Source organism: Fistularia commersonii, chromosome 3 (assembly GCF_037954325.1).
Source record: "Fistularia commersonii isolate RoL2024-O1a breed Wild chromosome 3, RoL_Fcom_v1.0, whole genome shotgun sequence".
NCBI classification, from domain to species: Eukaryota; Metazoa; Chordata; class Actinopteri; order Syngnathiformes; family Fistulariidae; genus Fistularia; species Fistularia commersonii.
The window spans coordinates 17,011,076-17,037,450 of NC_141286.1; the positions used below are offsets into that span (position 1 = coordinate 17,011,076).

The window sequence follows — 26,375 nt, forward strand, 5'->3', positions numbered from 1 at the left end:
GCATAGTCACGTAACAGAATACACGAACACGTTATTAGTCTGCAAAAATATCAACAAGGTCGTATTTAAAATCTTCATACACAAAAAAATACATTTGATCTATTGACGTATTTAATGACCAAAATACCTTGAAATTTAAACTAAATAAACTTTGTCTATTATCTATATTTACCTATTATGTTGCTGAGTTAAAGATAGATACATTACACATAAATAAAAATGAATTGATGTGCTGAGGGCAGAGGTGTGTCTTCCTAATCTATGCTGCTGTCTCGTATTCATGAATACGGATAGACAGGAAATATTTCTTGGGATCTTCTCAAAATTCACCATGCCTGTCAATTGACCATTCACACTGCTTCCTTCTTACGGAATTTTATTGATAATTTGAGTAAATTGGATTCTATAAATGATTAAATCACATTGAACGTAAAAAAGCACGTTCTCTTTGACTGCTATACTGATTTTATTTGTGGGTCCATAATGCACCAGTTCTTGCACTTTAAAATGTCCACATTTCTCACATATGGGTATTTGTTGGTTTCACATATATTTTTCAAAACAATCAATAGTGAGAAAAGTCTTGACTGTTACTGCAAACTAATTTTTTCATGTTTGTGTATGTTGATTTAGGTGATTTTGGGGGTGTTTGACAACATTATAGGTTTCTAAAATCAAATAAGCATTCTCAGCAACTTAAAACCCTTCTTTGGTGACTAATTTTAAGCACCATTTGCATGCCAAATAAAACTCATACACATATTGATGCAACTCATGAAAAAATAATCTTTGCACAATTCCATTGTTTTACTGAGGAACTTTAACCCTATCAATTTAAGTAGGGCTTAATCAGTAAGACATAAATGAACTGCACACTATAATTACAGGATTCAATTAACTAAAACCTCAAAACAGGCTCAGGAGACAAGAGTCACAAAGAAACTTTATATAGTTTTCAAGTATTCAAAAATGTTAAATAAGTACAAGATGTGTTCACATGATTTACATATTGGACAATATATGCACTGCCCACTTTTAATTCTCTTTACATGTTTCCCACTACCCACGCAACACGCTAAAATGTCTGCAAACTATTCACATTTTTTTTTCCATTTTGAATCAATTGGAAAAAACTCGACAGCTGTCTATTGGACAAAGACCACACAGACGGTACACCTGGAACAGTTTACAGTGTAGGATGGAGACGTCTGACGAGGGGGGAGAGGACAGACTGAGCCAGGTTCAGAACGGTGATTAGCTGCTGGTGATATGAACATTACATATTAACACAACAAGAGTGGGTTAACATTCATCTCAGTTGATCCCTTAATCTATTGGGCAGTTGACTTATCGCCATACAACAAAAATAATATACAGAAGGACTGACAGTGGATTTGTGTAAATATTTCCATGGGGAAGCAAAATGGCTTAGCATTTTCACTCAATTGTTTTGTTGCACTATAAATTTGGTCTGCGTCAAAAAGGTTGTTGTTAAGGCACCTAATGCTGTGAGATACAGTAACTTTAAAATGTTGCAAACACAAACAACTGAAAGCTTATCTGCTGTAGAGAAATCAGATAAGTTGGCTATAGATAAATTAAATATTTAAAAATGATTATTTGAACAGAGTTTGTGCCTAATAAGGTTAATGCTGCCAGTTACAAAGTGTCAGTAATTTAACAGTAGCACCAGAGAAACAATACAAGTTTCTAAACTATTAAGTGCATTTCATACAATGTGATTTTAAACCCCAAACTCTTAACGCCAATGCACATCACATCATTTGCTTGCTGGATCAGGTTGGGTTAATCAGGATTTGACTGGTCAGAAAACATGATGACTTTGCGGAGTGACATGAGCCAGTCTTTCTGTACATTACTTTTAGACATATCAGCCTACAAAAGTATAGTCATAATCGAGTTCCCCTGTTGTTTATGAGGGTGCCATGTTTGCATTACCCAGTATGTTCCAAATGAAGAGGGAAAAACAAACATAAAAAACAAGTATAATACATGTATTCCAAAACATTTTGATTGTAATCGACTGATTACAAAATTTTGTGTGCTTTATTTCTTGGAAATCTGCAGTTTAATTAACATATTTACAGCATTCAAAGGACCTGTAAGGTGACGATTCTCTGAAAATGAACAGTACAACTGTTGGAATTAGACCAAGCCGTTAGTGATACAGATCTGCTACAGGTCTCTCTGAGAACAAATTCATAGCTTACTCAAAACGGTCAACGGATGAGAAATTAATCCTTCCCCCAAGAAGATACCGGGATAATGAGAACATGGCACCTGAATCAAAATTAACTTACTGATGGATCTTCTAATGCCTCTGGACCAACTGCACCATACTGCATAATTCAGTAAGGTTTGCCACACAAAAGTTACAAAAAGAAACAAACAAAAAAAACCTTTAATAAAACCTGCCTATGAGACAGAGGGGATAGTCACCATACTGTACACTTTCTACAATATCCATGTCCATTATGAATATAACAAGTGCATCCACACAAAGGAATAGTTGAACATAAAACAAATTCTTGTTTTTCACTTCAGATCGACCAGATTGCTCTGAAACAATTATAGGACAACTTGGCAAATTCCTGCATAGTATGTTGTTAAAACACCACAGAAATACACAGGGTGACGCACTTTTAAAGCAACAAAATGCAACCACTAAAGCAGCAACAGCAACCTCTGCTACCACAAGTGCTTATTACTAGCCACTGGTGCATAACATTGTGTTGAAATTTAAGAAGCAAGTATGCAACATTATTCTCAAATGAGAAAATCATTAAGATAATGAGTTCCTATTGTGTGCAATTTTTGATATGAAAATTTTCCTCGGCCGTATAGCTAACATCCCTATAGGTGGCACTGCAGCCAAATCTGAGTCAAAGATTTTTACCATGCTAGTGTCTGCAAATAAGACATTGCTTTCTAAATTCTTGAGAAAAAAAAAAACGGTTTCAGATGTGTCTACGCACTATGCAGAGGGTTTGCGGAAAGATTGTGGCTTGGGTAACATGCTAATACAGGTATTTAGCGTGTGGAGTGTAAGGATTACAAGACAATGCACCATTAAAATTATGTTCAAGCTCTTATTCTAAGGTATAATTGTTACATTATGTTGCTTTAAATCTATTAACTTAAATCAAAAACTTGACAAAGTGAAGAACAGAGATTTGTTTTAGGTCAACAGCCCCCTTAGTAATGTTCAGATTTTCATTTTTTGAGCTTTTTGTTTGTTTTTAAATTACTGTACGTTTTATATCAACACATGGGTTGATTAGCAAGTCATCTCTATTTACAGGGAAGGAGTGATGAGCTCCACAACTTATGCATTGAGCCTCAGGGACTGATCCTCTCTCCTCCTGGAGGAGATATCAATGTCAATAGAATCTTTGCCCACAATGAGTCTGAGGCGTTTTGCTGGGGGAAGTGGAATGAAATCATCTTCAAATTCATTGTCAAAGTAGTCATCATCATCCCCCTCCTCATCCTCATTGTCCTCCTCAGATGAAGGTTCTGCAATGACCTTTTGGGTCCGATGGCCTCCATTCCTGGCCTCTAAACTCTGACTCATGTCCCCATTATAGGACACCTGATCCGCCTTGATCTGGGCTATCCTTCGTGCATCGTCTTCTCTCTTCAGCTGGATCTTCAGTTTGGTGGAGTTACTGTGGACACCAGGGGCAAAGCCATTGTTCAGTTTGGCTATGTAAGAGCTGCCTTTGTCCTTGTCATGATCCTTGCTGAACTTGATGCTAATCTTGCTGGGAGAAGCCGAGTTGACTGTAGAGGCAGATAGGTTGGAGGAGCCAATGACATCTGGATCATTGGTCTTGCTACTGCTGCTGTCTCTCCGCCGGCGGAGGGTTAGTTTAGGGAGGCCTGTGTTGTTCTCCAGAATCAACTGGGCATCATAGCGCGTGATCTGGCGCTTTTTCTTCCCCTTGTCCTGTGACCGGCAGCTACTCTTACCTTTGTCCCTGCGGAGGGATTTGCTGCCATTAGCCACTCCATTGTAGTCCCTATGTCGGTCGGAGAAGCTCAACAACACATTCCCACAATCTGGGTAATTAGCTGTGTGACCAGTAGCCACCGGCATGAAGGGCTCACCATACGAGTCCTCACTTTTAATGGGCCGCTCGGTCCTTAGCCTTGCCAGTCGTTTCCGTCTGGTACAAGAGCCTCTTCTAGCATAGCCAGGGTCTAATGCTGGCTGCTCCAGTCCCATCCCATGGCAGAGATACTCCTCAATGTCAGCCGGCTCGGTTTTAACAACCACTCCACCACAGACTGGGCTCAAGCCATGCATAGCACTGCGCTTTAGCTTGACACCATCTGCTGTGTCCTGGGCTTTTACAAGGGTCCTAGTAGACCTGCGAGTTCTGTATGTTGAAGACTGGCTACCCTCACTGCTTTGGACAACTGGTAAACTACCATTTTCCTTTGCAGCATGACGTGTCAGGCAGCCCCGCTGGCCCAGTGTCTGCTGCACCAATTCTTGTCCATCTTTCTCCTTCTTGATGGAGACACCTTTGCACAGTGACACCTTTGAGTCCCTGAGACCCAGCTGGCAAGTCTCTCCTTTGGCCAATGCCTTGGGCTCCGTGCCCCTCCTGCGACTCCGCAACTGGACTTTACTTAGTGAAGGCTTGGGTTGGGATTTTAGTCTCTTTGGTACCCTGTTATTGTTTACGCGACCTTGTTTTGAGCATGAGGTAGAAAGGGCTTTTGACATAGTCTGTCTGGTTTGAGTCCTGTTTTTATACTTGAGGCCAGAGGATGATGATGTTCTTTTTCTGGCAGCTGGAAAAAAAGAAAAGTTGCACGTATTAATAAAACAAATTCCCTGATACAACATAATACTGAGATTTAAGGTTGCAATCATACATTTTGTGTAAGTACAAAAATTTGTACGCATAATTGAGAAAATCAGGCATGTGACTTTACATAAATCTTGTCATTCTTTGGCATCATAAACATACTAAATGCACAAGTATACTACAAAGACACCAACTTTGTCATTTTGCCAAGAGAAAATCAATAGTTTTGTGTTTAGAATCTGAAACGATGCAGCATATATTGTATCAGGATGGATCAACATTTTGAGAACTCTTACATTGATGTGTTTTTGGCATTTCCTGAGAGTCTATGTCCGTGTGGGAGCCAACAGAGTGACTATCCGAACTCCTGTTTCCTTCTCCTAACTTTTTCAACCTGTTTAGACGCTTGTCTGTCTCCCGCAAACCATACTTGCTGTTGATCACTGGCACTTCCACAGGCAGTCCAGCTTTAGATTTGAAAGCACCTGTGCCACGTCTGGGGGAGAAAAAAATGGGGGGGGGGGGATCTACTCAAGAAATCATTGTGATTTGTATTGGGAAAACTTGTCAAATTAAAATTAAAAGGAACATAAGATTTTTATTTACAATACTTTCACAGTTTACATTTTCATTCTATAGACTGAAATTATCGAGCTATTCCTTAAAATTACTGACACTTGGCATTCATAGATTTTAACCCACCGTTCACATGTATAGCATTCACAATATTCATTGTTTTCCCCAAAAAAGCCGTCTCCGTAGTAACAGGAGATTTCCTCTCCTGGCTCTATATCCCTCAAGACCTTCACACAGGCGGTGTCCCGCCCTGTCGATACAAACTGGAAAAACAAAAAATTAATGTGCAATGCTTTCAAGTTTAGAATAACCAAGACTTTAGTCTAAAAAAATTAATGGAAACTACCTTGCAATTTGGCCGACAGTCTGGGAAAAAAAAGGGTAGCACAATAGAAACAAAGAAACAAAATTACTGTCTTTGAAAGACTGGATGACAGGTAACAGATTTTTTACATCAGTATGTTGTTAACCAATAAATTTTAAGTAGGAAGTAAAGGTCTTATACCATGATTGATGAAAGCAGCTGGCCCCAGCCAGAGTTGTGCACAATTCTTGCGAGTAGAATACATGACACTGAAGTCGTTCTCCCCATGTCGGAGCAGTAAGTTCTCTTCACTCTCTGAAAGCTCAGCAATGCACCCAACTAAGTATTCAATCTTGTCATTCCTCTTCCTGAAAAACATTAGTTTTGGTTATTGACTATTAATTATTGAGTTCAGATTATGTAAGCCTGTATTATCGTGCTTTTATGAGGGTAATGTGTAGTACAGACAGAAGAGGAAATTTTGGAAATTAACAAATTGCAGAATGACCTCACCATTCCTTTGTTGCCACAATTTTAGCTCCATTTTGCTCTGATGAATAACGATTACAAGGAAGAATCTCAAACCCACTATCTGTGGCAAACATCCGTAGATACACAAATACCTATGGAGAACATTCAATTAGTCATCTAGTATTCAAATACATTAACATTTTGTATTTGAATTTAAGGTAGTAGTTTTACATGTTGCTTGAAGAGCTTTTCTTGTGATTTTGTCTTGTGGAGAAAAAGACTTCGGGACCAGTCTCCTGATGTCAATGCTCGGAAAGCCTTCTCCAAGTTGTCATGTTTCTTGAAGCGTTCGATGATCTCCTTCAACTCCTCCTGTCTCCCCTTAATTGGTCGGAATCTTAAGGGTCACATTGAAAGCCCACAAACATATGTCAAAAAGTACAAAATTAAATAAAGAGAAATTTGAGGAAAACTCATACATGCAAATTAATCTGAATATATTTATGAGCCTGTCAAGAGGCTGCTGGATTATACAGTAATTCTGCTGTGACAAATCTGCTGACCTAGTGTTCATTTTGTGAGTTTGAAAGCCCAGGTAGGGATCAAGAATGAGGCTTGTGGTCAGATCATCATTCTCACACAACTCCTTGGCAGTCATTCCTGAGGAGGGCACATAACGCCTCTCTGCCTCCAGGCTGGCTGCATGAAACCCTACAGAAAAGAAACAGGCTGATGTTAGTCATTTAACTGCTAACTAAGCAGTTATTATCTTTAGCATACTAACTTACTGCGGCTACATCTTCGGTTTCGGGGGTGGGTTTTGTTGTGCCGCAAGGATGCCCGTTGTGAATGCTGAGATCGAGTCTGGCTCTGGCTCACAGGTTGTTCGCCGGTCAACTTGTTCCCGTGTCGTCTGCCATTTAATACCATGTTCTTTGATTCGCCCAGCCACTTCATACCCACAATCCCCCTGGTCCAGTTGCATTTAGTCTCTGAAGTGAAGAAACACTCTTGCTTGGGTAAGACTGGGGTCTAAAGTATGAAATCTGGAAAAGAAAAAAATATATATCATTAGACCACAGCATGAACTTCTCAGAGGAAATGGGATAAAAATGGGCTGTCAGATCTGTTCCTCACTTTAACAGGATTACAACAACCCTGACATAATTCATTACACCAATTCCAGAGGACAAGAAATGCAACTATTGAAAATGTTGGTCACAAAACAAGAAAAATGTTTTGTCCTTTTGAGAGTTTAAGCTTATTACACATCTTGGAAGAAGTAACTATAAGTGACCCTAACCAACGCTATGTGACTGCACCAGATGCATACTCAGCTTGACAAGGGAATCCTCCCCTCAAACACATGCAGTTATCATTAAAACATGTCTAATGTACACACAGCAAACTTATGAATACAAGCCATTCTCATTTGCTTAACAATGTGAAAAAAAAACTTTCGGGTCTATCTGAGGCAACAAATTCATAAAGGCTATCAATCTATGCTGCAGCAAGCATTAGTAACTATATTGGCCATTGGTGAAGTGCAGAATTTGACATGGACCAGTCAATTTCCCTGGTGGTGACTGGTGTTGTTTACACTTTGGCAGGCTTCAACGGGGTGGGTGGGGGGGGGGTTATAAATGGGCCTGGACCGCCGCCTAGCGGTAACCCCAAATGCTGCACCCAGTTTCTGTCAAATGCAACAGTAAATTTCTCTCCTATCATCCCAACACAAAAATGTTGAAAATATGTGGGGCGTTAGATCACATTAATAATCAAGTACGCATCGACTGCATCAAGCAATGTGCAGAACAAGCATTGATTTTTTTTTTATTTTCCAAACTGCGAATGCGTCGCGAAGAGAACGAGCATATATTTAATTGATGCATAAATGCTTCGTGATAGCTGCTAATATTGTGACACTATCCACGTTAATGATCATTTTGTAGGAATTAGAGAAGGTTGTAGAACCCGGAAGGCCACATTGACACTTGAGGCCGAGATTGCATTGGCGTTATCAATTTAGCTTGCATTGTTTGCTAACAACTGCCGTATATCCACCCATTCACATCGTTAGCACGGAGCTAACCACCACAGGCGACGCCAAATAGATGCTCGGCCGCGATGGTTAAGCGTGCAGCAGACGCCGGCAGAAAGCCATGGCACTCTGCACCAAACAACTTAGAGTTGGTCTTCGACCACGGAAACACCAGCGGATAGCGTGCACATTAAGACACACAAAGACAAAAAAATATGATGGGTATACTGGCATATAGAAGACTATACTCCAAGAATAAATACAGTGACATCAAAACGCTTGGGTATCCCGAATTCATGCTACGCATTCGAGCAGTCAAGTAACATTTACGCCGCCAGGCATGCCCAAATGCCAAATATTTATCGCGAACATTACAGGACACCCTTGCTGATTTATCCCACATTAACAGAATATACTTCTCGGCTTGTACAAGAACAGTTGCAGCTAGCATCAAACTTCATCGTGTTGCTAACTTAGCGTCGTTAGCTAACAGTTTGTGACAGACAACGGTGAAGACAAAGTCTAATTATTCCCTTATGATGGCGAATGTGGAATGTTGAGTGTATGCTCACCAAACAAACGACGACAATATCTGAATTAACCACACACAAGTCCAAATAAGTGACCAACATTAACCTACCTACCTGCAAACCACTGACATACCGTAGCAAACCCTTGCTAACATACTAAGATTAGCTAGGCTTATTTGATGTGGAAGTCATATAGTCAATCGTTCATTTTAGAAGCCAATCGCTGGCTTGCCTATAAACATACCATCCAAGGCAGCTTCGTAGCGTAAGCGACAATTCGGTGGTTATTTATGATAATAGAAGCACTTCAATAGCAATAAGCTGAGACAATTTTCACGCGATGGTATCATTAAATGTCTTGAGTCAACAACGGAAACGAAACAAACACGTCTCGTACGCACACTGTCTGTTAGTCAAACAATCACGAATTAAAGCACCACTCCTTTAAACTCACCCAAATTTGGCACGACACCGTGAATATCACAGGAAACACATTTTTTTTAGGAAATTAACATTAAAATTCAAGATGGCGGCCAAGCAAGGGAGAGAAAGGCGCAGCACGGCCATCCAAAAGAAAGTAGATCCAACGAACGCGCAGACGTCCCCGCATGTCGGTGCCGGAACGCTGGGAAAGACGATGGAGCTCGAAAACCGACATGCAGACAACTTTTCGCCGAGATGTTTCATAAACTGTACATAACTGGCACCCCGGGTTGTAGCAGAAGTTGTCGGATGCACACTAAAGTAGTACTGCATAAACAAACCTATTGCCGCTTCCCTAAAGGATCTTATAGCAGCGGGAATTGCGATTCTTACATGCGATCTCACATACGGTGAATCTCAAGGCGAAACAAGTAAAGTTCTAATCACAACTACACAAAATATCTAATTGTTATTCAATACTGTAATTGTGACGCTAGATGTGCATTTTTGCATTCAGTGATATAGACGTTAATACCGTGACATAATGCAAGCCGACGTTAAGATTAATGCCTTTGTAGGAAAACGTGAAAAACGAAGCAAAATATTATTTTATCAATTTGACAATAACTTTAGAAAACGCGAGTCATACTCAAAAAATCCAATGTGACAACACGCTTGAAATGATCACAACTGTAATTTCCAACTGAGGGGTAAAAGCTCGAGAAAGCTCTTTTATGAAAATTATATTTTACACTCAAATTGCATTTTACACACACACACACACACACACACACACACACACACACACACACACACACACACACACACACACACAAAATACATCACAATACATCACAATACGTTAAAGGAAGACAGAAATCACAGAGCCGCACAGTGTATCTAAACTTGACAGAAACTTGAAAAAAAATCAACGTCAATGTGCACTATGGTTGACATATACACTGATGCAAGAGGGAAGCTATTGATGGATGATAAATGCAGTCATTACCACAAAATAGGATTTTACACAATAACATTTTTTTTCGATAATAGTTTGATGTACCACATTTTCTTCACAACCACTGTCATGTCAGGAGTTAGATTTCAAATAGCACTATCAAGCTATCTATACTGCTCATGAAAATATGTCTGTTGCATCTTATTATCCACAATAATAAAATGACAAGCATTAGTATATGGCAATGTATAAAGTATGATAATGGCATGCTTAGATTTACATGTGATGCCACACAATATTTTACAAATGAGGCCTTTTTGGACATTAGCCCCTAGGTGTGTTTCTTAAGTTTTGAGGACACACATTTTTCTTTACGGTGCATGTTTTTTTCTTCTCCACAGTTTGCTAGCTCCACCCTGATGACCAGCCTGCTTTCTGAATTATTTTTTTCAGTACATGTTGTGACAACACGCGGGGAAAAGGTGGGATGAAGGGGGTGATCCATATCTCAGATTTCACAAACATCATAAGATGACAGCGAGCCAAATAATACTTGAAAATTAAACCCTGTTTTCTGATTACCTCATGAATATAAATGCAAGAAAGGATATTAGTATTTTTCAATGATTTTTGTTAATATTCAACCACATAAAATATTTTTGACACAAGGTTCACTCAGGCGCTTTGGCTGATGTTGATTAGTACCCTCCATTGTCAGAGGCTTTTGCACAGATTTTGAAATCAAATCGGCCCCCCTCCATAAGAGTAAGCATTAATTATTGCTTCACCAAAAAAATATGAGGTTATAATTGTCATCCTATACCCAGACCTTGTTCCCTTTTGCACGGATATCTCAAAGCATTTTATGGAAAACAGCCACTGGAAATTGAGAGATTTTTTTCTCAACAATTTATTATTGAGCTTGTGAAAATTCTTGTAGTGATTTGATTCAGCTCCCATTTCCTTTGCTGAAAATTTTAATGTAATATTATTTTTAGTTCATTACAAAAGGACACTGGTTGAGATGGAAGTAACTACACTATATTTGATGTTTTTTGTCAATTCAAACAACAAGCATCAACAGCAAGCAGCTCAGAAGAGACTGAAAATGTATGAATGGTCCTATGGCCATCTACATAGTTTTATCCATACATCTTCTTTTGCTTATCCTGCACTCAGGTTCCCAGGACTGGTCGCCAGTCAATCCCAGGGCCACATATATAGACAAACAACCATTCACTCACTCATTCATTTCGGGGCAATTTTCCCAATTTTTTTTCCAATTAACCTGCATGTTTTTGTTTTAGGACTGTGGGAGGAAACCAGAGAGACCCATGCAGACACGGAGAGACCATGCAAACTCTACACAGTAAAGTCCCCTGAATTGAACGAGGGTCCTTCATGCTGTCAGGCTGAAGCGCTATCCCCTGTGCCACCGTCCATTATTTTATTTAACATATGGCTTACCACCCCAGGGTTCAACATTTGGAAATGCACATTTTTACTACTCAAGTGAAGGGAAGGTCCTGTGAAGGTCCGATTTCAGCCATGTTGTTATCTAAAATTTGACATCTTGCACACTGGATCGTGCAAGGGAACTGTAGGCAACAAGTTGTCATGAGGTGAGAGGTGGGACACATACCACTCAAAAGTCTCACTATGCCACCGTGCCACTCACTGACTTTCAACATTACTGAATGAACAGAGCAAAATAGCTTAATAGCTAATTCATAGTGTTTTAGATAATTGTACAATTTATACAGTTTATATATAATATAAAGCTTCATTGATTTTTCTTCTTTGTTTTCTTACTAGTTAATGCGATATGAAAATACAGAAGTTGAGTAAAGGTCCACACTTATATTTATTGTATTGGTGAACTGAAGTAAAAGTACACAATAGCATAATGAAATTCAAGGGTGTCTAATGCCAACAGCGTCTCAGCTCCAGACTGCACACACTTTTCCCGTCTATTGCTATTGCTTATGCTCTCTTTTTGACTATTGCAAGTAATTGTTTCATTTCATTTTGTTATTCATTATTATATTATACATTTTTATCCACATCATATTATGGAATTTAATGCAACAAAGTCCCTTCCTATGCTTGGTCACATGTCTCTCTATGCTACTGCTGTTCATGGTCTATACCACTGCTGTTCATGGTCTGCTCCTGCCTTTTTGTTTTGGATTTATAAACTTCCCTGTTTCAATTATTTCCCCTTTCCTCAAAGGTTTGACAGCAATCCTGAATCATACTTAATCATAAAACACCAAAATTTTTGGTTCAAAACTTTTGTTATTGTAACAAGAATATTTTATTGTAGCCACCATCTTTCATCAATTTTGTCTTCTGATAATTCATAAATAGATGAATGTGCTGCTGTTTACTCCGATCCTTAGATGTCAGCTAGACCAATGGCCAAATGACAACCCTTACAGTACAGTTGCTTTCTTTGTGCAAGACAGAAAATTAATATTGTTTTCCTTTTTTCTTCTTTAATTTGTCAGAATTTTTCTCTTGGATAGCCAAAGCAAAATTCAGAAGAGGACCATTTTAAGTATTTTTGGAGAAAAAAATGTTAATAAAAAAATAAACGTGCAACTTGTGTGGACTGCAGGCGTGTGGACTGCAGGCCGAGCAGCCCAACCTCCCCACACTTTTCTTCAACAGCCTGGCCTCCTTCATGTTTCTTGAATGTCGTTTTAAATTTTCTTATCGAAATATCAAGGGTGCCCTAAAAGACATGAAGGGGAACATGTTGCCTCCATCTCTCCACCTACTATTTTCTCAAGAATGGTGTACCATAGAGGTGAAGGTGACATTTTCCAAGGTAGACACTGACCTCGTGCTGATTCATTTCATAACACAATGCCTCATGATTATAACTTTGTATTGCCCCAACAAAGAATTTTCCATTTGACACTGAGAGCAAGTCTATTAAGGGTGCATGAATGATGATTATTCCTGAGGGTCTGGATGTTTGCCGTGAAACTGAAAACATACCTCTTCACCAAGCACTACCTTACTAATTGCACTTAGCCCCCAACCGTCCGACCCCCCCCCCCGCCCAAAATAAATAAATTACTGAACAAAAGAATGAATAAATAAATAAATAAATAAATAAATAAATAAATAAATAAATAAATAAATAAATAAGGATGAAATTAATGTATGTATGTATGTATGTATGTATGTATATGGTTCTGAGATGGCTATTAGGTTGAGTGGTCACTTCTGACTTCCGACTACTAGTACTTTGGATCTTCGGTGACTGAATTGCACTTCTTGTGAATCGCTTTAGATGAAAGGGTCTGCCAAATGACTGTAATGTAATGTAATGTTTACTTTGCAAGCAGGAAAACAACGCTTTTTACACACAAAAACTCTCCCAAATTCCTCACAACAATTAATCATAGTCTCATTTTGGGTTAGGTATTCTATCTCTTACTCTTTGTCTTTGACAAACAGTGGTTTTACGCTTTTTAATACTTTTACTACACATTTCTAGGTAACTTGATGATTCTCCTGATTTGTGTGAAAGCAATATGAATTTTCTGAAACCCATTATTTCTGTGAACTCATTATTACAATTTACTGTTGACATCATGTTTTTGACAACACTTATGACATTAAGTCATAAGTGTAAGTATCATAGCTATTCTTAGATTGCAGGCTGTAAAATCCATATTGGATGCTATATTATTTTACACTTCTTAAACACTCAATCATTCAACGAGAAAAGATGTCATCACAAAGCAGAAGTCAGGCTTTTGGATAATTTAAATATATTTTTGCAATAAAGTGATGACGTTGACACAGATGACCAGTACAGGGAAGTTAAGTTAGATCCACATTGAACCATGAGCACCTACAGCAGTGAAATGCAAATTAATGTGGCAGTACCATTAACCCAAATAACCTAAATTCTACTATAAAACATTGAGATGATGAATGATTAACTTTCATACTTAGTATATCTCATTCTAAGTATTTCTTTTCTAGAAATACTACTCTTTTACCTGTGATATTGAAGCATGTGATATTGAAACTTTTAAATGGGTCCAAATGCTTTTTTCAACAATTTCATTGGTAGATCACTTGAGTGCATTTCATCTCAGTTTTGTAGAGTGTTATCTAGAAGCATCTTTCAGGGGTTGGATCGTTATAGTACATATTCAATGGTTTATCATTAGTGCTCTATTCCACCTCATTTACATTCACAACATCAGCAGTGGTTTGCTGCTTAGATAAATCAGCTGCACACAAGTTCCTCACATGTATCAAGGCCTCAACACAGATTTTAATTGCCTTAAAGTCCTCAATTTGATTTTTTCCAATTAACCTGCTGCATGTTTTTGGACTGTGGGAGAACCCGAGGAAACCCAGGGAGACACATGCAAACTCCAGCATACCACCCTTATTATTATTATTATTATTGTTGTTGTTGTTGTTGTTGTTGTTGTTGTTGCTGCTGTTGTTGTTGTTGTTGTTGTTGTTGTTGTTGCTGTTGCTGTTGCTGTTGCTGTTGCTGTTGCTGTTGTTATTGTTGTTGTTGTTGCTGTTGCTGTTGTTGTTGTTGTTGTTGTTGTTGTTGTTGATAAGACAATGTTACATGAATGTGAGGAAATTTTAACATTTTAATCTGACAGATGCTGTACGGTCCTGTCCTTCAAATTTTTAAACAACTTTTAGACTATACTGACATTTGTGAACAGAGAAAATGGAAAAAATAAAACTTTGAGGCTATTGAGTTTGAGGTGAAGACAGAGGAAGGAAGTATATTATACTGCTAACATTATTGTCCTAATTATTGTTGTTCTTTCTCTTCCTACATTATATCACAATCGTTAACCATGCAAAGCTAGTCCAAAACATCAGCTTGGGCAGTTATGAATTATTCGTAAGAGATTCTCAGTGTAAGGATGACAGAACTTACAATGATTGTGAATTGATTCCACAAAATAGCTTCAATTCGACCTCAAACATGAAGTTGCAGGACAGGCTGTTTTGTAAGGAATTGGTTTGAAACATGTAGGCATGTTCGATGAACAAATGCAGCCTCAGGGGGCGCACAAGCCAATGTCTCTCTGAGTCGGTCCCAAGCCCGGATAATGCAGAGGGTTGTGTCATGAAGGGAATCCGGCGAAAAACTTGTGACAAAACTTAAAATGCGAATTGAACCTAAGAAGCTCATACCGGATCGGTCGTGGCCTATTAACAACAGCCATTGGTACCGATAACCTACAGGGAACAAGTCGAAATTGGGCTACTGTGGGTCGGAGGGGGAGAGGAGGAAGGCTTGTTTGTAAGCAGAGAGAGAAGAGGAAAGGCAAGAGTCTGGGACTGATTGTACTGTGAGTCGAAGAACAAGAACAAGAAGAAGAGGAGGAGGGCGTGTTCGGAAGCAGAGAGAGGAGGAAAGGAAAGAGCCTGGGACTGAGAGTAGGGACTTTGAATATTGGGACGATGACAAGAAAAGAAAGCGAGTTGGTTGACATGATGCAGAGAAGGAAGGTTGATATACTGTGTCCAGGAGACCAGGTAGAAATGTAGTAAGGCTAGAAGCTTAGGAGCAGGTTTTAAGTTCTACTACAGGACGAGAAATGGAGTGAGAGTTATCGTGAAGGACGAGTTTGTGAGGAATGTCCTGGAGGTGAAAAGCATGTCAGATATACTTATTAGTCTAAAACTGGAAATTGAAGGTGGGATGCTTAGTGTTGTTAGTGGATGTGCTCCACAGGTGGGATGGGAGTTTGAGGAGAAGGAGAAGCACTGGAATGTGTTAGATGAAGTGTTGCAGAATATCCCCAGAGATGAGAGAGTGGTAATTGGTGCAGACTTCAGTGGGCATGTTGGTGCAGGCAATAGAGGCGATGAAGAAGTGATGGGCAGGTTTGGTATCGAGGATAGGAATGCAGAGGGACAGATGATGGCTGACTTTGCAAAAAGGATGGAAATGGCTGTAGTGAGTACTTTTTTTTCTAGAAAAGACAGGAACATAGGGTAACTTATAAGAGCAAAGGTAGGAGCATGCAGGCAGACCACATCTTGCATAGATGCGGTAATCTGAAAGAGATCAGTGACTGCAAAGTAGTGGTACATTACATTACAGTCATTTGGCAGACGCTTTTATCTAAAGCGACTTATAAAAAGTGCAATTCAGTCAATTCAGTTCCGAAGGAAGGAAAGGAAAGTAGATAAGGAGACTTGATGGTGGAATGAGGAAGTGCTGGAGTATATACAGAGAAAGTGGTCAGCAAAGAAGAAGTGGGATACTAAGAGGACTGAAGAGAACAGACAAGAGTACAGGGAGATACAATGTAAGGTAAAGATAGAGGTAGCAAAGGCAAAACAAAGGGTGTACGATGACTTGTACGCTCGGTTGGATAGTAAGGAGGGTGAGAATGATCTATACAGGTTGGTGAAACAGGGAGATAATGATGGAAAGGATGTACAACAGGTCCGGGTGATTAAGGATAGAGAGGGAAATGTATTGACAGACGCTACAAGAGTGATGGAAAGATGGAAAGCGTACTTTGAAGAGCTGATGAATGAGGAAAATGAAAGAGAGGCAAGGGTAGAAGACATGACTATTGTAGACCACAAAGTAGCACAAGTTGATGAGCCATACAATGGAGTTATGGGAAAGAGTATAGGAAACTAGACTGAGAGCAGAAGTCGGCATTTGTGAACAGCAGTACGGCTTCATGCCTAGGAAGAGTACTACAGATGCAGTATTTGCGTTGAGAATGCTAATAGAGAAGTACAGAGAAGGTCAGAGGGAACTGCATTTTGTTTTTTTAGAACTAGAAAAAGCATATGACAGGGTGCCAAGAGAGGAGCTCTGGTATTGTATGAGGAAGTCTGGAGTGGCAGAGAAGTATGTTAAACTGGTGCAGGACATGTATGCTAGCTGTGAGACAGTGATACATTGTGCTGTAGGGGTAACAGAGAAGTTCAAGGTGGAGGTGGGACTCCATCAGGGATCAGCTCTGAGCCCCTTCTTGTTCGCAATGGTGATGGACAGGCTGACAGATGAGGTTAGACAGGAATCTCCATGGACTATAATGTTTGCAGATGACATTGTGATCTGTAGTGAGAGCAGAAAACGGGTTGAGGAAAATCTGGAGATGTGGAGGTATGCCCTGGAAAGGAGAGGAATGAAAGTTAGTTGCAGCAAGATGGAATATACAGTATGTGTGTGAATGAGAGGAACTCGAGTGGAACGGTGAGGCTACAGGGAGTGGAGATCAAGAAGCTGGAGGATTTCAGGTACTTGGGGTCAACAGTCCAGAGCAATGGAGAGTGTGGAAAAGAGGTGAAGAGACAGGTCCAAACAGGTTGGAATGGGTGGGGAAAAGTGACGGGGGTACTATGTGACAGAAGACTATCGGCCAGAATGAAAGAAAAGGTGTACAATACAGTGGTGAGATCAACATGCAGTATGGGTTACAATAACAAAAAGACAGGAGCAGAACTAGAGGTTGCAGAGATGAAGATGTTGAGGTTCTCTTTGAGAGTGACCAGGATGGATAGGATCAGGAATGAGTGTATCAGAGGAACAACACATGTTAGATGTTTTGGAGAGAAGGTCAGAGAAGCCAGACTGAGATGGTTTGGTCATTTACAAAGTAGGGATAGAGAATATATTGGTAGACAGATGCTGGAGTTGGAGCTGCCAGGCAAGAGGTCTCGAGGAAGACCAAAGAGAAGATTTATGGACGTAGTGAGAGAGGATATGAAGGTAGTTGGTGTGAGAGAGGAAGATAGAGAGAATAGGGTTATATGGAGAAAGCTGATTCGCTGTGGCGACCCCTGAAGTGAAAGAAGAACAAGAAGATATGGTTTTCAGGGAGGAGTTTGCAGATGACATTGTGATCTGTAGTGAGAGCAGAGAACAGGTTGAGGAAAATCCAGAGGTGGAGGTATGCTCTGGAAAGGAGAGGAATGAAGGTTAGTCACAGCAAGACAGAATATATGTAAGTGAATGAGAGGACTGAAGGGTTTGAAAAAAAAAAAACTCTGTTCTAACACATATCTCTGGTAAGCATCTGAGGAACAGCCTATGTTTGCTCATAACGTTATGCGAGAATAATTTTTGTACAACATGTAGAATAACTTATCTTTATTTTTAAAGCACTTTTGGTGTGCAGATTTTTTTTCAAAGCTCTGTTCAGTCAACCTTTTTTAATCCCGCACCCATCCCTGACTGGGCAGCGGGTATGTGTGTTTTTTTCTTTTTCAAACTCTGTGACTCAGAGGAACCAATGGTGAGGCTACAGGGAGTGGAGACCAAGAAGTCGGAGGATTTCAAGTACTTAGGGTCAACGGTCCAGGGCAACGGAGAGTGTGGAAAAGAGGTAAAGAAACGGGATCAAGCTGGTTGGAATGGGTGGAGAAAAGTGTCAGGGGCACTATGTAATGAAAGAATATCAGCCAACAGGAAAGTAAAGGTGTACAAGACAGTGGTGAGACCAGCGATGCTGAATGGCCTAGAAACAGTGACATTGATGAAAAGACAGGAGGCAGAGCTTGAGGTCGCAGAGATGAAGATGTTGAGGTTCTCTTCGGTGGTGACAAATATGGATAGGATCAGGATTGAATCTATCAGAGGGACACCACATGTTAGATGTTTTCGAGAGATGGTAAGAGAAGCCAGACTGAGATGGTTCAGCCATGTACAGAGGAGGGATAGTGAATATAGTGGTAGAATGATGCTGCAATTAGAGGTGCAAGGCATGAGAAGAGAAGATTTATGGACATAGTGAGAGAGAATATGAAGGTAGTTGGTGTGAGAAGAAGATACATAGAATAGGGTTGGATGGAGAAAGTTCAAGGGCGAGCCCTGAAGGGAAAAGCCACAAGGAAAAGAAGAAGGCATGTTTGATGAACACAATGAAATAGTGGCTGCAAGTATTATTCCAGCAACATAGTTTGATGTGAATAAACTTCAGTAACTTGGAATGCTGCCTGAAAAAACAGCTACAGAAACTTGAACTATGTGGGTGTAGAAATCCACCTCATATCCTCTTCAGCTGCACTGCACTGCTTAATTTGTGGGGAAGGCAGCTACCATGGAAACCAACTTAATGCTTTTTTCAGCCAACCAACACTGATCTTTTTCATTCTAGTTGTAAAGAAGGTGTGAGCTAGAAATCTGCTAAGTCATCTTTTCTGTGCCTTCATCTCTGTAATGTGGTTCATTATCACCGCCAAATGTAATTTCATGGGCAGTTATTCTTCTCTGTCAATTGTGTTGCTGATATTCCTCCACAATATTCGGCTGTCATTTGTTTATTATCAGCTGTGAGACCATTTTCTACAATATAAATAATTTTTCCTATGTTTAAGGTAATTCATTTCACGATCTACTGCTTATTCTGCACTTAGGGCTACAGGGATGCTGGAGCCTATCCCAGTTATCACGGGCGAGAGGCGGGGTACACTGTGGAACATCCAGTCGATCACAGGGACACATTATGAGACGTACAACTATGCACGGTCTCATTCACACATCTGGGCAATTTTCCAGTTTTTCCCATCAACCCCTATGTTTAAACACCACTGAAAAAACAAGCAATTCAAAAGAACCTAATTCCAAATGATCGCATCAGTAGTGTTTTTCTCTGCCTTCATTGTCAGAAACATCTGGCCAGCATCTTGCTAACTGATCATGTTCCCTCTAACCTGCTTTTATATTTTAATAAGGTTGATGAATTTCAGTGACAAAACAGACTTTCAGTTTGCCACAATTTTAAAAGGCTTTTTTACCAGGTACATTTAAATGTGGTTAAATTAGTGGGCTGTGATTAATGTATTAATTTCCATTCTCACTACAAAAGTTTGATGAAGTATATATAACATCTAAATCAACTGGACTAGCTGAATGAATCCATCTGCATTCAAACACAAAGGTGAATACACTTATATCTGCCTATCTGTTATTTCTATCTCAGCGGATGAGTTGTGAAATTATGAATTTGAGTGACATTCTGTCACTGAAGAAAAGGGGTTACATCTCACAACCACTGCTCCCATGCATGGCAGTGCAACATTCTCTGTCAATGAGCTCCCTCTGCATGGTTTCGCACCTTCATCATTGAATGGTACAGTTTAAGCACAATGCCTCCCTTTGTGACATCACAGTTTTCCCTATGATGAGCATCTATCTGTCAATGTCACTCCCAACTGTGTAAAAGGTGATAGTGGTAAAAGACAAAAATTGCCATTTACCTGAGTGATATGAAATCAGTCATCAGTCGATACAGGGTTAATTTCTTTAAAAAAAAATTGCCCAATTGCTTTGTCAATGATGTCAGAGGGAAATTTCAGGAAAAAAAAAATGCAAACAAAATATCTAAGTTTGGTTGTGATCACTGAACTCTTCGTAGGACTAATCCTGAAGATCTTTGCTAAGACTTTGTCTTAGCAAATCAAAAGGCCAACATTTTTTGGACACAATGCTCCCGAGCACATTACAAAACAAACATGTAAAAAATACAATAAAGATGAGATGATACAGATCCTCAAAAAGATAAAACATACCTAAAGCTTAGAAATAACTTTGTTTGTAAAAGGTAGAGTTGTTTGCCTTAGTGAGTTCAATTCAATTTTAAAGAAATTACGTTTTGCCCAAATCATTAGATGATGTTTGTGAGGATTTAGTCGGGTTGGCATTGAGCAGCTAGAGTTACTGCTTGCCTTTGTCTAGTAATTTTACTTCACTAATAAATTCGTATGGCAAACCAAAAGTAATCAAATGTTGAAAGTCATTATTGCATCAGAGGCAAATGAAGAGATGGTTGGGTTATGAATTAGACTAGTTGAATATTCATTGTGCTGCCCATTGTGACATCACAGATTCCTATGTGCCTCTCTGTTTGACATTGTCTCTCCCCCCCCCCCCCCCCCCTTGTGTGTGTTCCCTTTGATACATCATTGCGCGTCATAATTTGGCATCACAACTTTCCATTTTACATTGGGATGGGGAGCCTACATATGTAAAATTTAATGACAACAATAACGTTGACTGTGACATTCAGGGGTCTGCTATTATCCGTTGGGGGGGAAATCCTCTCCAAAGCCTTCCCTCATGGCAGTAGTTTCCTCAATAACTATTTCTGTAATACCCACTGTTATAAAAACGGATTATTTAAAATTATGGTTTATTATAAAAAATAGTTGATTATTCTTGACTGTACATGTCAAATATACAAATTCCGTTTCAGAAAAGCTAATTGAATGAAGTTTTCCTAATGACCTGTGGGAGGCAGCAATGCGCTACGTGGCATCTCGCCTGCCGAAAATAAAAGAAAGCGAAGAAATCTAGCGTAATGCATTCGTCAGAGTCAGGGGTCGGAGTTGAAAGTTGACGACGAAGGTTCGCGGGAAACGCCACAAAACAAATGTGTTCTGATGGCCATACAGTGTTTGGACCTACATGCCGGAAAAGCATATAAATATTAATGTTTAACTCAAATTGCGCTTCGTCGACGGCTAGAGATCAGACTTAGGAGTGCGCGAGTTGATGAGGTTAGCTTACTTTCTCCAGTAGCTTCTATTGGCAGCTCAAGTTAGCACGACATCGTTAATTCTGAGCTGAAGCTCGCAACGGCAAACTTTTCCGGTCGTGGACGGTGGGAGCCCGGTGGATAAACTGCCCTCTGAGTCGGTGTGAATTCTCGCATCGTGAAATGGCAGAAAGACCAGAAGACTTGAACCTTCCCAACGCGGTTATAACTCGCATCATCAAGGAGGCGGTGAGCCCTGCTAACACCCCCACAAGCGTAACTCATCCAGACATCCCCTCTGAAAAAGAATTGGAATAAAATTGCTACAAACCTCCTCATATAAGTTTTGTTATTAATACAGGTTTTAACAATGAGTTTAATGTTTACTTTTTTAATCACCGTTCACCAACGTTCAGTGACAATCAAGTTAGCATAACATAATCTCGTTACGTTACATTGACGTTGCGTTACGAACGTTACATTAACTTAAGCGGTAGTGTCGTTTAATTTGGCCTCCTTGATTGAAACTAAGTGCAATTTAAACGTGGACTAAAATAACTAAATTATCAGTTCATTTTCAGAGGCGTGGTGATATTACTGATTGGTTTAACGTGGTTTTCTGTGTGGAGTTTGAATGAACGGTTGTTTGTCTATGCATGTGGCCCCGCGATTGACTGGCGAACAGTCCCCTGCCTCTCGCCCGATGACAGCTGGGATAGGCTCCTAGCAATCGGGGGATCTCCTCAGAATTGTGCTGTTTGTCAAGGATCTCCTCAAACTGTCAACATTCCTTGTTTGTCGATGTGCACAAAGTCAAATTAGACGGACCGTTCATTGTTTTCAAGCTGTTACGTTCACACACAATCATGCTAAATGTAAACTTAAGTCTGTCTGAAGTAAAATTAACTGCTTGTGAATTGTTAAGAAAGGGATATTTTTCAATTCTGGGACTGCATAACATAAACAAATATCAAAAAAGCAATACTGCCAAATTACTATAATCAATACTGCAATTGATGACAGGTTAGCTGCAAGCAGGGCTGTAAAAGGATGAGGATTATAACATTAAAAATGAACATATTAAAACTACGTATGTTTAGAAAACACTGTATCAAAGTGGTTTATATGAAAAAGTCATCGTTAAATACACAATCCAAGAGATTTGGATGTCTCACCTACATAGTGTTGTTTACATATAAGTGAATGTTATAAATGCAAATGAAATAAGTGATGGAAAAGTGTCACAGTCCTGGTAGTTATTTTTAGTTGCCTGTTAAATCTTGCTGAGTCTTTCAGATATTTTTTTCCCCAACTCCTCTTAATTTTTTGCCTAGGGTTGTGTCTTGTGTTTTGATACTTACACTGAGTGTACATGTAGGTATTTAATAAATACTTAAATGCAGATGCCTGAAATCCTCCTTGCCCCAGGTGTCAGAATTTATCAGTTTTTGCTGAAATAATTATTCCTCACAAATCTTAGCTAATTGATTACTATAATTAAGTTGCAACTGATTTTTGTCACAGATAAAGATCACCCTAATATCAACCATAATGTCTCCATACATTATAAAATGGAAATACATTGTATTTGTGTTGTCTCACTGTGGCAAATTTCTGTAAAAAAATATAACTTGTGAGATATAGTTTTTTTTTTTAATTCTCATGAGCATTGAGACGTTACAGTTTTTTTAGTGACCGAGCCCTAGACTTAATTGTCCTCTGTAATTTGTTATTTTCAGTGAGCTATTTTCAGACAAGAGTAGAATGAAATGCTTTTCAAGCAAAAAAAAAAGTGGTCATATATTTGCAATTGCTCTGTGTGTATGAAGAATTTGTCCTTGAGTAAACACAGCAGTACTTTCGTGCCTGCTCGTGTATGCAGCTTTTAGATGACTCCTCCGCATCGCTTGTTTTCAACAGCTCCCAGATGGGGTGAATGTGTCAAAGGAAGCAAGGAGAGCAATCTCCCAAGCTGCAAGTGTGTTTGTGTTGTATGCAACGTCCTGGTAAGAATAACAGAAAATCCTCCTAAAGCAGTAAAAGGTTTTTGATTCATGAAACCCACTTTAATTCATGAGAAAATGATGCTGATGCACCTGCAAAATACATTTTAATTAGCTTTTTAAAATGCTCAGCATATGTTTTCTTTTTTTGCTATGTTTTCTCTTTCTGCTTTTACAGTGCAAACAATTTTGCCATGAAAGCAAAAAGAAAAACGTTGAATGCCGGTGACGTCTTGGCTGCAATGGAGGAAATGGAATTTGAACGATTCCTGGAGCCTCTCAGAGAAGCTTTGGAAGGTCAGTCCCTCATGATTTTAGTTTGCACAGGTAGAAAAAGGATGTGCAAATAGCCATCTGATTAATAGTAATAATGATACAAAAGGTAAAGTATTTGATGATGATGATTATTATTATTGTTATTATTAGCAAAGCTTGTCCAAGGGATATATATACCAGTTAAGTGATTTCTGCCAAGATGGTGACATCCCTGTTCTTGCTCAAATGTTTATTAATCTTTGACCTGTGAGATCATAATCTCTTGAGTTTGGTTTACAGTTAAGTAGCTGTTATATTTTTATATGAACAAAACATGTAGCAAACTACAAATATACATTCTTTCTGGCTGTTGGAATATCCTTTTTTTAAATCTCTTTAAGTCCATATAAATTCTTGTTTGATCAAAGAATGACAACCAAATCCTCCATAGTGAAGTATTATAAGGGTACAGAACACAAGATAAAAAAATAGAATCAGTGATTTTGTGTTTGTTTATAACAATTACAAAATCACCTTATTAATTACCTAATTAATTACAGAATACTATTTCAGAACCCTGTGGAAAAACCTACCTGTGTCCATGATAGACCTTGTGGTATTATCCTCCTGATATTATAACTAATTTTACCTCTATAGAATCTTGATGGCTTTTTAAAAATAGTGCTTATTGTTTGGCAACCATGTTAATGGATGGTATTGGGTGGACCTCATGGGCTATTGGCCATTTGTCATGCTTCCACATTGGAAATCTTTGTCACCAATATAGTAGCATCTAATTATTATCATAGCAACTCATGCAGACAGGTTGGTGACATCTTAATTGCTGAATCTGATCTGCTCATTCAAAAACAGTATCCCCTGTTTCAGCTTGGTGTTAAGATGCCTCTTAAGTTACCAAGATCATGTGCAGACAGTTTACCTGCAGGTGGAAACACGATTTTAATCAGATCTTTTGGCAGATTGTAAAGTATACCCATGGCCAAAGATCTGATTAAAGGACCAACTACAGCTAGCACAAGAACTAGAACTAAACGTTTTAATAGAATTTTAATAATCTCTGAGGGGTATACAACTTAGCGTTTAAATATGTCAATGAAATGTATACCCAATATATCTTAATGTTGCAGTTTAGCTTCCACAACTTTCAGAGCAAAATATTTTAAGGTCAGGAACTTACCAGATGGTATGAAAAGTTTCAGTGCATAACATACTAACACTTTAGGCAAGCACTTGTTGCATTGGATGTTTGAAATGTCACTAATAAAAATGTTTTCTTCTTATGAATAAAATAAATTTCATTTATTTCTTCTCCCAAGGCTGTAACAATGACAACCTATGTATTTAATTGTAATTTAATATATATGCTTTTAATATATTTAATTTCCAAGTTTGTGATTGGTGTTTGTTGTGGCATTTGTTCTGTTGATGGTGGGTGTTTATGCTCCTCTGCAGTGTACAAAAAGGGCCAGAAGGGAAAGAAGGAGGTGTCAGAGCAGAAGCGCAAAGATAAAGAGAAGAAAATTGACTCTGAGAATGACAAGAGCAGGGAGGAAGAAGAGGAGGAGGACGAACGCATGGAGGAAGAGCCTGAAGCAGATAACGAGGTGGAGGAAGAGGAGGTAGAAAACTGATGACAATCACCAGTAGCCATGTGAGCCCTGAGTTTTGAGACTTGAACTTCACCACCCTGATGAGGCACATTTAGAAACCTCTGACAGAGTTGAATAGAAGGTGCAGCTACATCATTGTTAGTGTGATGCTGTTTTTTTACTGTCTTCCAGCACCTGTATGTTATATCAAAGCACAAAACAATGCGCGCTTCCTAATATCTGGCTCCATTTAGTATTTCTATCATGTTGAGTCTGCATCACGGGTAAGAGGATTACATTTATATATTTAATGTTAAAAGAAAAACAATTGAGAAAAAAACCTGTCATAGCTTAGACTTCCAGATAAATGGTGTGGATGCCAACTAGCATAAAACTAGTTTTATTGGCAATAGGGTTTTTCAACTACCCTTTTTTTCTTTTTCTGCAAATGTGTCTTTCTTTTATATGTGGTCCAAATTGACCTACTGTTATTTTGGCAATTAAAAAAAAAACACTTAATTTTCTGAACAAACTGAAACTTAAGAATACTGACAATGGAAATTGGAGGTGGGTGATTCTTTCCTAAATGAGCCATTCTGTTAACTCTAATAATACATGTAATGACAATTGTGGCCAAAAACGACATTGTTGCTAAGTACTATGAAATCACAATTCAGAAAATTTGTCACCAGACTGTTACTTTGGTTTTTATCAATTTACTTTTCTGTTTCCTGCTTTATTGGCTGTTTTTTATACTGATATTAAAAACAAATTAATAAAACGTGATACTTAAAATGTCTCATAATTCTATACTTTATTTTGTTTTTGGACATCACAGCTATAAAGAATT

General features: G+C 38.9%; 2 protein-coding genes across 3 annotated transcripts; one reads left to right on the plus strand and one right to left on the minus strand.

The window, feature by feature from the left end:
• Positions 1-931: 931 nt before the first annotated feature.
• On the minus strand, positions 932-9,469 carry kmt5b (lysine methyltransferase 5B). Of its 2 annotated transcripts, none has more exons than XM_086143878.1 (10): positions 9,218-9,469; positions 6,981-7,238; positions 6,756-6,903; positions 6,424-6,589; positions 6,235-6,344; positions 5,923-6,089; positions 5,764-5,783; positions 5,544-5,680; positions 5,138-5,337; positions 932-4,824 (listed from the first exon to the last, which is right to left on the minus strand). In XM_086143878.1, the coding sequence occupies exons 2-10, from the start codon at positions 7,147-7,149 to the stop codon at positions 3,347-3,349; spliced, it is 2,595 nt and encodes an 864-aa protein (XP_086000004.1). In that variant the 5' UTR covers positions 7,150-7,238; positions 9,218-9,469; the 3' UTR covers positions 932-3,346. The 2 variants fall into 2 exon arrangements, with proteins under 2 accessions (XP_086000004.1, XP_086000006.1); XM_086143880.1 differs by lacking the exon at positions 9,218-9,469 and adding an exon at positions 9,008-9,152.
• Positions 9,470-21,468: 11,999 nt separating this feature from the next.
• pole3 (polymerase (DNA directed), epsilon 3 (p17 subunit)) lies at positions 21,469-26,324 on the plus strand. The gene is made up of 4 exons (XM_086143884.1): positions 21,469-21,906; positions 23,578-23,663; positions 23,839-23,957; positions 25,389-26,324. The coding sequence occupies exons 1-4, from the start codon at positions 21,841-21,843 to the stop codon at positions 25,565-25,567; spliced, it is 450 nt and encodes a 149-aa protein (XP_086000010.1). The 5' UTR covers positions 21,469-21,840; the 3' UTR covers positions 25,568-26,324.
• Positions 26,325-26,375: the final 51 nt, after the last annotated feature.